Genomic DNA, 15,186 nt, shown 5'->3' on the forward strand with positions numbered 1-15,186 from the left:
CAGACCCTGCACCACCTAGCCCACCTACCACCACCTTGCTGCCTATAGTGAAAGGGAGAAGACATGTAGGATAATGCCTTGAGGAGGGTAGAACCAAGTGAAAGTTGTTAAGATTGGTCTCTACCTGAGAATATTTGTAGGCAATGGGAAAGGAACCAGTAGAAAGATAGATATGTGCTAAAGACAAAAGATAGAGGGAAAATGATAAGAAGCAATCAATGGAAGACAAAGTGGTGAATAGAATTAATGACACAAATAGAGAGGTTGGCCTTGACAAAGAGATGGGTTACATATTCCACAAATTTGGAGTAAGGGATGAGAGAATGATTGAAGGTAAAAGATTTTGAGATATAGAATAGGAAGGTTTAGGGAGCTCATAATTGATGGATATCCCACTAAAATTGGACACTTGCTGAGATTAAGAGGCATGGAGTTATGTTGGTGGAGCAACTAGGTGGTACAGTAGATAGAGTGCAGGGCTTGGGGTCAGGAAGATCTGAGTTCAAATCTGGCTTCAGACACTAGCTCTATGACTCTGGGCAAGTCATTTAACCTTGTTTACCTTAGTTTTCTTATCTTAATTATACAAATTAAAATAAAGTAAATCATAGTTTCATTTATTTGTAGGGTTCTATACATCGGAATGGTCTGAAGGAAATGTTATTTATTCTTTTGTCATCACTGATTTTCAAAGCTTACAGTATAAAGGAGAAAAGATTATCTTATTCCTTGACAGCAAAGATACTTTTAAAAAACTGTATCTTTCGTCTTATCAGCTCAAATACTAGAAAGCATGGGCTTTATTTATGTTCTTTAAAACTAAGATAATGATTTTTACTCCTTGGGGGCCCATACAATAAAAGCCTGAGAAACCCTTTCTTCCCACAGATGGAATTCCCACACGCACCAAAACTACATGAAATAAAAGTCCTCAGTCATATCAAGCTTATACACTAAACTATAGTTAAACTTATAGTGACTACTTAATGAATACAGAGAGAACTAAAAGAATATTATACATTGTTTTTAACATTAGAAATATTTGTTATATTTTACCATATATTCTCATTCATTTTCCGCACATCAAAAGCTATGATGCTTTTCTCCCCTTCTCTCAATTTCTAATTGCCCACTACTCTGAACCGTATGTATCACAAAGAGAAATGCTGTAAAATATTTTTCTTAAAACTTTTTTCAGTAGCAAAATAAAAACAAATTAATGTAAAAAACAGTATTATAGCCTAAATGATACTCTCTTTCTCCAAGGCAGGAGATAAGGCTGCAAACTTGATGGAATGATGCCTCTCCCAACATCTCAGCAACAAGAAACTAGAATAATATTTCTCTTTCCATAGGATGCTGGAGATTAGGCAAGATATGTGTGAATACTATGGTAAGGTGTGTACCTCTTCACTTTGCAATTTCAGAAGAGGGTGGAGATCAGACAGGAGATGTACACAGCATGATAGAATACACATGGTCAAAAGGAAGGCCTACTACCTCTCTTAATTAGACTTCTACAGGAGTCTGGGGATCAGGCAGGAGATGGGCTCTGTGAGCTAGAACTCTGGTAGCCTTTTCTCTTCCTGCAGGAGATGCTGACAGCACAATGGAAGAAGCATGGTCAGATGGAGGGCCTGTCTCTCCTCTCCTGTTTCCATATGGATGGTGCTCCCTGACTTCACCCAAAGCCTCTGAGAAAGAAGTAGCAGAATAAAATATAAGGTGGGCCCTTGGAGGGGGTCAGTATCGTTTGAAGTGATACATCATAGCATATGGCCAAAAGAGGATCCCAAGGTATGGATTCAGTGAAAGTTTCCAATTGTAGAAGAGGTTCACTCCCTACAAGATGGCACACTGGGACAAATCTCTAGCTAACCTAAGTCTAACCCAGTTATGATCAACAGAAATTTGTGGTCCTGTCAACTCTGAAGGAATACTAAAACCATAACCCTGACATGCTCACTTGCCATGTGGCTGTTCCTTTTTTTCTGTTCAAGGAATATCAAGTAATAATCACTGCTCGTGAGGTTACAATTGAATGAGAGTAGAGTGCAGATCAGGGAAATGTACAAATAACTGTAACACAAATTAGAATATGATCTAGCCAGTAAGAGAGGTCTAAAAAAACTGGCATTAGTAACTTAAGGAGGGAAAGAATCACTTCTCATTAAAGAAGGTTTCATTAAGAAAGTGGCACCTCATCTGGGCTTTGAAGGATAATATGGAGGGATTCAGGAATGTTGGACAATGTGTGCAAATACACATAGGTAGGAGGAAGCAAGACAAGTCATAGAACATTTAGTATTGCTAGTATTCCAGATTGGCTAGTACAGAGAGCATATAAAAGGAAGTATTAAGAAAAAAGGCACAGGAAAAGGAAGTTGGAAAACATACCATGGAAGTCCTTGAATGTCAAGTCAGAGAGTCTGTATTTTAAGAAATAAAGGAAATCGTCTTACCGTGAAGAAGTCACAGAGTGTCACATGGGGGAAAATTTCATGTGCTCTGTTCTTGCCACACTGGCGTTTGCTCTCTCTCCAAAACTCCTGCAGGTTTTCCAGTAGAGGCCCAGTGGGACATAGGTAGAGGGCATATTCTTGAGGGATTGGATCATCTAAAGAAGGGTCATTGTAATGAAAATGCAACCTGCAAGGAAGAATTGGATAATTTGGCCATTCACAAGTGGGGTGGGGGTGGGGTGGAGACAGACAAGCAGAGACAGAGAGAGAAAGAGAGAGAGAGACAGAGACAGAGACAGAGAGAGATAGAGACAGAGACAGAAAGAGAGAAAGAGAGAGAATCTTTTCACTCAGTCTGATACAAAATCAAAAGAAAAGAAAGCAAAACTTGGCCCTCAGATTGTCTCTAAATGTTCCAATAGTTCTTTCACATACTTGGTCCTTTGAGGTCCTATCTGGAAATTATTTTTTAAAAAAAATTTTTTCCTGATATTTTGTTTCTTACATTGTCATAGTTTTCTGAAGCATCTTTCTTCTTTCCTCTCCCAGAGAACAATCTCACATTACAAATAGCATTTTGTTGTTTGTTGTTGGAAGAAATAAAAAGTCAGCACAACTGGTCAATACATTGAAAAAAATTCAGTTTTTGTACTCCTTTAGAGAAAAGAATTTCACTCTCTTCATTATCCATTCTCTCTTTCTATCTACTCTAAACCATCATTCTTTGAATCATGACCCCTATAATTATCTACTCTCTCTCTTTTTTTTTTTCTGCAGTCCTCATGTAAACAGATCTTTCAAGTTATTCCTCCTAAACTCTCCCCTCTAGGCACTTTCTGTTACTGCCTTGTAGGATTTGCCCTGTAGATTTCCCTATTCCATTTTCAGTCACACCCAGAATAACCCCAATTATTGAGGCTGTTAGAGAGGACACTGCTCCATGGCAGGGCCCCTCCCTTACCATATCCCTGATTATATAATCCACCACTGATCTATATTATTTCCCGATTATCTTTTTTTTTTTAACATTTGCCTCAAAATTTTCCCTCTGGGTCCATGCCCTCACATTTCCCCCAGGTGTTAGTTGCCCCCAGGGGTTCTAAATCCCTACCTTCACCAATATAGGGTGAGTAAACTTTTCAAGCACTAAATTCCTTAGACCTCACTCAATGTAAGGTTCTCATTTCCCTACATAGATCATCTGTGATCACAGATCACCTACACAGATTCATTAGTGGAATCCCCTTCCACCACTAAAGTAAGGCCTCCTTCCTTTCTCCCATTCTTTTAATACTTCCTTCCTTTTCAACCACACCCTGGCAGGCTCTTCTCTTTCTGAAACTATGGACATATTTTCCTTTATTACTAACCCTTGATTTGAACCTAGCACATCAAACACTCATCCCTAACCTCTTGTTCCCCACCTCCCCAAGACAATGTGCAATCTGATATAGGCTATACATATGCATTCTTATTAAACATATTTTCACATTAGTCGTGTTGTAAGGAAGAATAAGAACCAACAGAAGGAACAACAAGAAAGAGGAAACAAAACAGAAGAAAAAAAAGCAAATAATATGCTTCTATCTGCATTCCAACTCCATAGTTCTTTCTTTGGATGTGGAAGGGATTTTCTATCATGAGACCTTTGCTGATGTCTTAAATCCTTGTATTGCTGGGAAGAACTAAGTCTATCAAAGTTAGTCATCGCACAACGTGGCTGTTACTGTGTACAACATTCTCCTGATTCTGCTCACTTCACTCAGCATCAGTCCATACAGATCTTTCAGGTTTTTCTGAAGGCATCATGTTCATCATTTCTTATAGCACAATAGTATTCCATTACATTCATATACCATATGTTCCCCAATTGATGGGCATCCCCTCAATTTCCAATTCTTTGCCATCACAAAAAAAGCTGTTATAAATATTTTTGTACATATGGGTCTGTTATGTTATTCTGAGAGACCTATGAACCTTAGATTATCTCTATACATCTTGTATTCAAGATCATTATGTTTTGTGCTTTTATAAGGAGCAAATTTTCTTTTAATGTTACTGCTTTTCTGCTAGATTGTCCTTCACTTCTATGTATTTATGTTCACAATTGATTGTTTTCTTTTTTATTTCTTTGGTGAGAAGTGCCATTGCAGATTTCATTTTTGTATTCTGCCCATTATTTTCACTGTATGTGCCATAAATTCTGCTTTCATCATTCTCATTTCTCTTTTGTACCACTCAGGAACAGCATTGTGTTTCAACATTTTCCTCAAATTCTACAAGGTCTCATCAAACGTTGAATTTTCCTTTATTGCGTAGATGTCATTAATATATTCCTGAACTTGTTTGTTAGATCTGGAGGCCATATTTCCTCCTGTTAATACAGTTTTTCCTGTTGATTTATGTGTTTATCTTTGAGTTTTCTTTTTCCTCATCTCTCTCTCTTTTTTTTTTTTTGGTGAGGCAATTGGGGTCAAGTGACTTGCCTAGAGTCACACAGCTAGTGAGTGTTATTATGTGTCTGAGGCCGGATTCGAACTCAGGTCCTCCTGACTCTATCCACTGTGCCACCTAGCTGCCTCGCTTCCTGATGTCTTTAGCATTTCTCTCCATCCTCCTCCTTATTTTTCCTATCACTCACTTTCTGACCCTCTAATTGTGGTTTCTTTGGGAGCTGGATCTCAAAGTAGCTTAGTTTTCTCTCATGCTAAATAATTCAAAGTTCACCAGTCTAGGTCTTTGCCCCAACTGACTTCAGGTGATCAGAACTGGCTCCAGCTGGATGCTGTGCTCTTTCCCTCAGGCTTAATGAAGTGCAGCATAGCCCCTCCCACTCGTGATGTTTCTTTTGTTGTCCTGTCCTACTCCCTCTGTTCCTTAGTTCTTTGGCCCAGTACCAGAAATCCAGATCTTTACAATGCTATTGCTATGGGATTGTCTGTCCTGGCACTGGCTCTCCTGTCTTTACAAGGTGGTTGGCCTGGCTCCAGGCTCTGCTGGTTTTACAGGCTTGTTGACTCCCACACTGAAGTTCAGAGCTTTGCAGCACTGGTGTTACAGGGTTGTGAGCTTTAGCTGGCATTTGCTTTTAAGGAGCCGAGGCCACCTGTCTGTCTGTTGTGGCCGTGGCAAATTTCCATAGCCAGGATCTTCACTGCAAGTGAAAGAAAAAGGAGGGACTGGGATATAGGTGTAGGTTTTGTTGTAAGTCTGTGTCTGTGCTTGAGTCTGCTAGTGCAGCCTCCCTATCAGTAATATGGGAGGTAAAAGAGGGTTGCTGAGTAACTCAGGGTCAGTGAACATCAGTTCCCTTTTTTTAAACCTTTTGGATTTTGGATGTCTTAGAATATAGAGATAACTGAAGTTACTTTATCTTTGACATGAAATTTATGCTTTGGAGAAATGTGAGAGGTTGTGAAGAATCAGAGAAAATGTTTACTCTTTCATGTTGCTCATGTGACATGTGGAAGTTATTTTTAAGTAAACTGTATCTAAACATATGTTTATTTCTACCTTGAGAGTTTACATTTAAAGCAGTTTTAACTCAGGTACTTTTCAGGCTTTCTCATCTATCCCTGAAGATTGATTCATGACTCAAATATAAAACTCTTTCTCTTTGTTTTAATAATAAATCCATCACTAGAGCAGGGCAAGATGGCCCTCACAAAGCAGATATAGCAAACTCCCATGAAACCAGGCTAAGAGTTTTACATTTGGCATGATATTAATACCCTCCCCACCCAGTCCTCTAAAAGAGCAAATTAGATTACATAACTATGGAATGTTGTAAGATTACATAATTTAGAAGTAGGGCTTTAAAGATCATCTAATCCATTCCTCTCATTAGGCAAATAAGGAAACTAAATTTCCAAGACATGAAGTGACTTGCCTGTTTGTACAGTGAGTTAACAAACCAAATATTGATAGGCAAATACTTTTGCCCAACCCTACCCTCAAGCAATGAAAGGGTCAAGTAATAGGTAACAGGAAACTGCTACTGTGACTAGGAAGGATAATGTTTGTTAGCTTCCACTTCTTTTTTTGACCTGGATTTCTGATTTTATTGGTGTAAGCAACTCTCAGTCTCCTAAATCCTCTCTACCAATGCAAATCAATAACTGTTTTTCAACTTAAAGTCTTAGATTGGTTCTCAGGTTATAAAAGATGAAATTATTTTCCCAGGGTCACACAGCCAATACATTTCAGAGGCAGGATTTGAACTCATCTCTTCCTCTATCATGGTCAGTTTCCTGCCCCCTAATATCTGATTTGCTTAGCAGTCCTATGAGAAAATGTAAAAAAGATGATTAATTTGGCACCTGCATCTCCAAATGTCTTCTGAATTCACTGGGCAACTTTGGAAAGTCATTTTACCAATGCTAACATTCTCTGACTTTTTGAAGGAAATCTTTTCATATCTTCTCATCCTAGAACCAACTATTTTAGGCTTGCTACCTAATTGGCTGATGGCTGGAAATTATTGACAGTGGTAAAAAACCTTAGGGAAAAGGATAATTTAAAAAAAAAATTCAATGTTTTTGTGCATATTGGCTCTATTTGAAGCCATATTTTGTTTCCCAAATCTAACTCATACAAAATCTAAGCACAGCTTGTAACTGGTATTTAAAAGATAAAAATTTAGGGACATGATTTTGATTGAACAAATATTGATGAAGCACTTACTATATGATGTGGAAGAATACAAAGATGAATAAAATACTCAAAGAGTTTAAAATCTAGTAGAACTAAAGAGAGGTACACACAAATAATTTGAGTTAGAAAATGATTAAATACACATTAGGTCCATTGAAGTAAATATAGGCCTCATACTCAAGTGCTAATTACTAATATAAAACTGAGTACTAAGTGTTTGAGCATCCTCAAGGCTACATTCTTTATTCAGAACTACAGGATGCCAAAAAATTGGACCAAGCTGTTTTTAGAGTATAGAAAAGTTTGTCTTCTTCTTTTTAAAAACAATTATTTGGGGAGTGGAGCCAAGATAGCAGAGTAAAAGCAGTGACTTGCTTGAGCTGTCCCCCACACCCTTCCAAACACATGTAAAAAAATGGCTCTAAGCAAATTCTAAAGCAGCAGAGCCCACACAAAGACAGAGTGAAACAAATTTCCAGCCCAAGGCATCCTGGATGGTTGATCAGAAAAGTATATTGCACCAGGCAGAAAGAGGAAGACAGTTCAGTGTGGGCACACAAGCACACCAGGCATCAGCAAACTTGGAGCTGTCCTCAGAGGACTGAATCACAGGCAGCTGTGGCCATTTCCAGACTTCTCAATCCATGAACACCAAAGACAACTTAAAAGGTCAGTAGGAAAAGTCTGTGACTGTGGCGAGAGAGAAGCTTGGTCCCAGCCCCAGTCCCTGCATGCAGCCCTGGGGCAATAGATGTTTTGGGTGCTTCCAGCCCTCAGACTGAGGGGGAATCAAGTGGCTGATCAGAGGGGGGATTGCAGGGATCTCTTGCTTTGCCTATGCTTGGACCTGGGTCACAGTTCTGGGTGGCGGTTCTGGGGTGAGGAGGGTTGCACCCCAGGTATGGTGGAGCTTGTAGTGGTGATGGATAGGGAATCCTCCTTGCAGTTCCAAGGCAGAAAAGAGTGCTTGTGGTCACTCATAGACCAGAGCACAGGCCAGGAAAGGAGTAAACACCTTGCCTCTTATCATACCACCTTGGAAGAACTGAAAATTTACAGGTCCCTAGAAGTATCTCTGAAAACAGCTGCACAAAACCCCTGAAGCTTGGGACAGTACATTCTCCACACTGGAAGCAGACCCCTACCTTAACAAAGAATTTATAACTCAAGTAATTGGCTGGGATCATGAGCAAACTGTGCAAAAAAAAGTCAGACCATAGAATCTTTCTTTGGTGACAAAGAAGATCAAAACATACATCTAGAAGACAACAAAGTCTAAGTTCCTACATCCAAAGCCTCCAAGAAAAATATGAATTGGTCCCAGGCCATGGAAGAGCTCAAAAAGGATTTTGAGAAGCAAGAGAAGTAGAGGAAAAACTGGGAAGAGAAATGAGAGTGATGCAAGAAAATCATGAAAAACAAGTCAACAGCTTGCTAAAGGAGACCCCCCAAAAATACTGAAGAAAATAACACCTTAAAAATAGCCTAGGGGGGCAGCAAGGTGGCACAGTAGATAGAGCAGCAGCCCTGGAGTCAGGAGAACCTGAGTTCAAATCTGGCCTCAGACACCTAACACTTACTAGCTGTGTGACCCTGGGCAAGTCACTTAACCCCATTGCCTAGAAAAAACCCCCCCAAAAAACAAAAAAAAAAGAACAAAAACAAAAAGCCAATGAGGAGAAGAATGCCTTAAAAAGCAAAATTGGCCAAATGGCAAAGGAAATCCAAAAGTTTACTGAAGAAACTACTTCTTTAAAAATTAGAATGGAGCAATTGGGAGCTAGTGACTTTATGAGAAATCAGGACACTGTAAAACAAAACCAAAAGAATTAAAAAATAGAAAACAATGTGAAATATCTCATTGGAAAAACAACTGATCTAGAATATAGATCCAGGAGAGAGAATTTAAAAATGATTGGATTATCTGAAAGCCATGATAAAAAAGAGCCTAGACATCATCTTTCAAGAAATTATCAAGGAAAACTGCCCTGATATTCCAGAACCAGAGGGTAAAATAGAAATGGAAAGAATCCACTAATCACCTCCTGAAAGAGATCCTCAAAGGAAAACTCCTAGGAATATTGTAGTCAAATTCCAGAGTTCCCAGGTCAAGGAGAAAATATTGCAAGCAGCCAGAAAGAAACAATACAAGCATTGTGGAAACACAATCAGGATAACACAAGATTTAGCAGCTTCTACATTAAGGGACCAGAGGGTCTGGAGTATAATATTCTAGAGGGCAAAGAAGATAGGATTACAACCAAGAATCACCTAACCAGCAAAAATGAGTATAATCCTTCAGGGGAAAAAATGGATATTCAGTGAAATAGAGGACTTTCAAGCATTCTTGATGAAAAGACCAGAGCTGAATAGAAAATTTGACTTTCAAATATAAGACTCAAGTGAAACATGAAGAAGTAAACAGGGAAGAGAAATCATAAAGGACTTATTAAGGTTGAATGGTTTACATTCCTGTATGGAAAGATGATATTTGAAACTCATGAGACCTTTGTCAGTATTAGGATAGTTGGAGGGAAAAATGATATGTATGTATATATATATATATGTGTGCATGTGTGTGTATGTGTGTGTATAGATAGATAGATAGATAGATAGATAGATAGATAGATAGGTAGGTAGATAGATAGAGGGCACAGGGTGAGTTGAAGATGAAGAGGTGATATCTGGAGAACAAAATTAAGGGGTGAGAGAAGATTATACTGGAAGAAGGAGAAAGGAAGAGGTAGAATGGGGTAAATCATCTAACATAAAACAGACAGGAAAAGGCTTTTACAGTGGAGGGGAATTGGAGGAAGGTGAGAGGGAATGAGTGAATCTTATTCTCATAGGATTTGACTTAAGGAGAGAATAACATACACACTCAATTGGGTATGGAAATCTATCTTACCTTACAGGAAAATTGGGGGGGGAGGGGACAAGACAGCAGGGGGATGATAGAGGAGAGGGCAGATTGGGGGAAGGGGTAATCAGAAGCAAACGCTTCTGATGAGAGATAGGGTCAAAAGAGAGAATAGAATAAATGGGGGATGGGATAGCTTGAAGGGAAATATACTTAGTTTTTCACAACATGGCTACTATGGAAGTGTTTTGCATGACTACACATATAGAACCTTTATCAAGTTGCTTGCTTTCCAATGAGGGTGGGTGGGGAGGGAGGAAGGGAGAAAATTTGGAACCCAAAGTTTTAAAAAACAAATGTTAAAAAAAATTGTTTTCACATGCAACTGGGAAATAAGATATACATTAAATGGAGTATAGGAATCTATCCTTCCCTACAGGAAAATTGAAGGGGGGAGAGGACAAGAGAATGGAAGGAGAGATAGAAGGGAGAGTAGATTAGGGGAAGGGATATTCAGAATCTATGCCATCTTGGGGTGAATGGAGGGACGAGATGAGGAGAAAATTTGGAACTCAAAATCTTGTGGAAGTGAATGTTGAAAACTAAAAATAAATAAATAAATTTTGAAAAAGAAACTAAAAAAAGAAAAAAGGATAGAAATGTTGGAGCAGCAGCAGTTCTTAGCAAATCTTCAGAATATTTGTGTGTTAAGAGTTTCTTTCTTTGAGCAGAACCAAGAGAATGTTATACACAATAATAGCCATGTTGTGCGATGACTAACTTTGATAGACTTAGCCCTTCTCAGCAATGCAAGGATGTAAGACATCTCCAAAAGGCTCATGATAGAAAATGCTATCCACATCCAGGGAAAGAACTATGGAGTTTGAATGCAGATCAAAGCATACTATTTGCTCTTTTTTTCCCCCTTCTGTTTTGTTTTGTTTCCTCTTTCTTGTTCTTTTGGTTCTAATTCCTCCTTACAACATGACTAATGTGAAAATATGTTTAACAGGAATGTATATGTAGAGTCTATATCTGATTGCATGCTGTCTTGGGGAGGGAGGGAGAGAAAAAATTGAAAACTGAAAAGTGTACAGAAGTGATGGTTGAAAACTAAAAATAAATTAATTAAAAACCCCCCAAATCCCCATTTACTTGGCCCCTAAAATCACTCCTGATGTCCTTGAAGAGACTATCTTCTTTTTGACAAATATATGAGAAGACATGGTCAATAGCCACCCAGAGGCATGGTTATATATAATCAGTATTATTAGAGAGAACATCTAAATCAGTTAAATGACATTTGAGCATTTGAAACTAGATACAACAACTCAGATTACCTGCAAAAGGCAACTGTGTTTTCCCAGGGATTTGAGGGGTTAATTTAAGTAGCATAACATCACTGGACACTAGGAAATTTTATGCCTAGTGAACTGATATCAAGAAATTCAATAAACATTTGCAAAGCACACACTATGTGAAGAAAAAGTTATGACATTGTTCCTGTTTTCATGTTTAATGAAGTCAAAGGGCCAGTTAGGTGGTGCAGTGGATAAGAGTGCTGTTCCTGGAGTGAGTTCAAATCTGGCCTCAGACACTTACCAGCTGTGTAACCCTGGGCAAGTCACTTAAACCTGTTTGCTTCAGTTTCCTCATCTATAAAATGAGCTGCAGAAGGAAAGGGCAAGCCACTCCAGTATTTTTGCCAAGAAAACTCAAAATGGGGTCATGAAGAGTTGGACAGAACTGAAAATGACTGAACAAAGAGAGTAATTCTATTATGTCCTGATGATCTTAAGAATCAAAAGAGAAGAGAAGAACACATGGTGGGGAGGTGGGAAGAAAAATGGAAGTGAAAGGAATTGTTAGAGAAAATTATCTCACATAATCAGAGTGTACAGATGGATGTCTATACATACAAGGAAGAGGGGAGGTGGGCAGCAGTTGATACTTGAACCTCATTTTTATATGAACTGGTCAAAAGAAGGAAGAACACACATGCACAAACAAAGTTGGATAAAGAAATACATTTCATTCAACAGAGAAATTGGATGGAAAGAAGAAATGGGAATGGGAAGGAAGAAGGGTAGATTAAAGGAGATTAGTCCTAAGCAAAACAAATTCTAAGCATGTAAAAATATTTATAACTCTTTTTGAAGTGGCAAATAATGGAAATCTGGAAGAGTGTCAATAAATTAGAGAATAAAAAAGTTATGGTATGTAAGTGTGATGGAATACTATTATGATGAACTTTTTTAGCATAATGATCAACCATGATTCCAGAAGACTAATGATCAAACATATCCAACTCCTGATACAGTAAGGACTCCCAATAAGACATTGTTTTAGACATGACCAATGTCAAAATTTGTTTTGATTAATGAGATAAGCATGTAATGTGTTTGGGGTTTTTTGGATTCTCATTTGGGAGGGTTTGGTGTGTGTGTGGGGGTGAGAAGCAGATTTTGCTTAATTAAAACAAAAAAGATATTTTAAAAAATATTTCCATTCTTACTCCATCATCTGACACATAGTAGGCACTCAGAAATATTTATTGACTGACTCACTCACTCTGAATTGTGAATTCTGTTTTTTCAATTCTATCTCAGGAACTTCCTGTGAAAGGCACATCTAGGATTTGCAGCCTATGTGCCTTCCCCTACTTCAACAGAAATGGCTAATTTTTGCACATTATGAACCATATAAAAAGAGTGCATGTATTAACTTAGAGTAAGAGTCAGTAAACTTTTCTGCAAAGAACCACATAATAAATAGGTTCATATAGTAAAATTTTCATTTGGTTTTGTGGGCCAAGAAACAAAATTAAAGATATCATATAGATATACATATAACTAGAGAAAAACCAAATTTCTACAAATTTGACAAAAGTCAAAATAGAATAAGAATAATTATTAATACTCTTTTTTCCACAGATCTATTAATGAAAAGAATGTAATTCCTTTCTTTTTTTGGTGGAGAGGAGGGGGAGATAACATTTGCTTAATGTAAAATTAGTACTTCCTAACATCAAAAAAGAATGCAAATGTTCATCTGTTAATGCTAAATTACCTGTAATGAAATTTTATGTATTTCATCTTTGAACATGTCTTATATGATTTTAATTGAGCATATTTATTACTTGGAAGGCATTTATAGAATTGTAGTAGATTCTTATCTTAATGTTTGCCTTTTAGCATGTAATTACATTGCAGATTATTCACTTCCAATTGAAGGTTAGACGGAAGCTTCTCAAATGCACAGTTAATGGATTTTGAAATAAGAAAATTTGTTTTTCACTTGGAGTAAGGTCCAAAACAAGTATTCTTGGAACTGTATTTTGACCTCAGAAAATATATCCACTGCAGATACATGTGGGAATAGAAATCTTACTTCTTGATTTTACTTTTTACATCAAAGGACATGTAGAAAGCAGCTTAACATTACTAGTGATTCAAAGACAGTTGTCATTGAATTGCCTTTTTGGAGTGTAAGTGTTGCACACAAGCAATGATTTGTCTTGTAATTTTACATTAAATTCATTAAGAAATTTTATCAAGTCTGCAGCAAAAACTAGTTTCCAAAACCATTCAGTGTCCAAAATTTCAGTCTTGAACCTGAGCTCAGAAAATAATAAAACTTTTTCTCTCTTCTTTTCTTGTTTTGATATGATAAGTATAAACTGGCAATAAAAAACTAAAATGTTATGGTATAACAATACATGTGATATGTTGAGTTATAATTGTGTCACTCTAATTTATAATGAGCTAAATAGCCCTGGGAAGTGAGGAGAGCACCACCTATGCTACTCAACTTCACTATTGTATCAGGAAAGCAAAATAAACAATATCTAAGTGAATTAACATGACTATGTGCCAATAAAATTTTATTTTAAATGTATAAGCCATTCTTAGCTCATGGATTATGTAATAATAGTCAATGGACTGGATTTGGCCCCCAGGTATTAGTTTGCCAACCTTGGCCTAGAGGAATCTCTAGTTTTGTGTCTTTTTGTTTCATAAATGGGTAGTATTGAGCTAGATATTCCTAGTCTCCATAGCATCCTTTCAACATCCACATGTCAGGTGCTCCTTGGTGCATCAAGGGTCACATGCTTATAGGAAGAATTTTCTGCATTGGAGAGTATGTATGATCATTGACAGGAATAGGAATAATCAGGCAGAGTTGTTCATTTTTCATTTTCTATTTTTTAAAATTTTTAAAAATTTTTTATTCTCTTTTTTTTGTACAAAGTGGATTTTTTTAATCATCCCATACATATCCATACTGTAGTTATCTACCAAGCCCCAGATCTTCCCCCCTCCTTTCTTTTCTTTTTTTAAATAAATTTATTTATTTTTAGTTTTCAACATTTACTTCCACAAGATTTTGAGTTCCAAATTTTCACCCCATCTCACCCCTCCCCCCACCCCAAGATGGCACGCATTCTGAATACCCCTTTCCTTAGTTTGCCTTCCCTTCTATCTCTCCTCCCTTCTCTTATCCTCTTTCCCTTCTATTTTCCTTTAGGGCAGGATAGATTTCTGTACCCCATTTCCTGTATTTCTTATTTTCCAGTTGCATGTGAAAACTTTTTTTTTAAACATGTATTTTTAAAACTTTGGGTTCCAAATTTTCTCCCTTCTTCCCTCCCTACCCACCTTCATTGAAAAGGCAAGCGACTCAATATAGGTTATACACATGCAGTTATGCAAAACACTTCCATAGTAGACATGCTGTGAAAAACTAACTCTATTTCCCTTAATCCTATCCTGCCCCCAAACATTTATTCTATTCTTTCTTTTGACCCTGTCCCCCCTCAGAAGTATTTGTTTCTGATTGACCCCTTTCCCAATCTTCTCTCCTCTCTATCATTCCTCTACTCTCTTGTCCCCTTCCCCTCCTATTTTCCTGTAGGGTAAGACAGATTTCCATACCCAGTGTGTATGTTATTCCCTCCTTAAGTCAAATCCTATGAGAATGAGATTCACTCATTCCCTCTCACCTTCCCCTGTTTCCCCTCCACTGTAAGAGCCTTTTCTTTTCTGTTTTTTTTTTTGTGTGAGATAATTTACCCCATTCTACCTATCCCTTTCTCCTTCTCCTAGTATAATCCTCTCTCACCCCTTAATTTTATTCTCCAGATCAACTGACCCCGTGCCCTCTGTCTATCTATCTATCTATCTATCTATCTATCTATCTATCTATCTATCT

General features: G+C 37.6%; 1 protein-coding gene across 2 annotated transcripts in view; it reads right to left on the reverse strand.

Moving 5' to 3' along the window:
• UBASH3A (ubiquitin associated and SH3 domain containing A) overlaps positions 1 to 15,186 on the reverse strand; it is an 83,637-nt gene that overhangs the window by 56,357 nt on the left and 12,094 nt on the right. For both annotated transcript variants that reach the window (XR_003567455.1, XM_027843595.1), the window contains exon 3: positions 2,463 to 2,649. Coding sequence is in view for 1 of the 2 variants with exons in the window: in XM_027843595.1 (XP_027699396.1) it covers positions 2,463 to 2,649 (187 nt within the window). In the remaining variant the exon portion in view is untranslated. The remainder of the gene's footprint in view (positions 1 to 2,462; positions 2,650 to 15,186) is intronic.

The sequence above is a fragment of the Vombatus ursinus genome, unplaced genomic scaffold (assembly GCF_900497805.2).
Source record: "Vombatus ursinus unplaced genomic scaffold, bare-nosed wombat genome assembly UNPS02014924.1, whole genome shotgun sequence".
In the NCBI taxonomy this organism is placed as follows: domain Eukaryota; kingdom Metazoa; phylum Chordata; class Mammalia; order Diprotodontia; family Vombatidae; genus Vombatus; species Vombatus ursinus.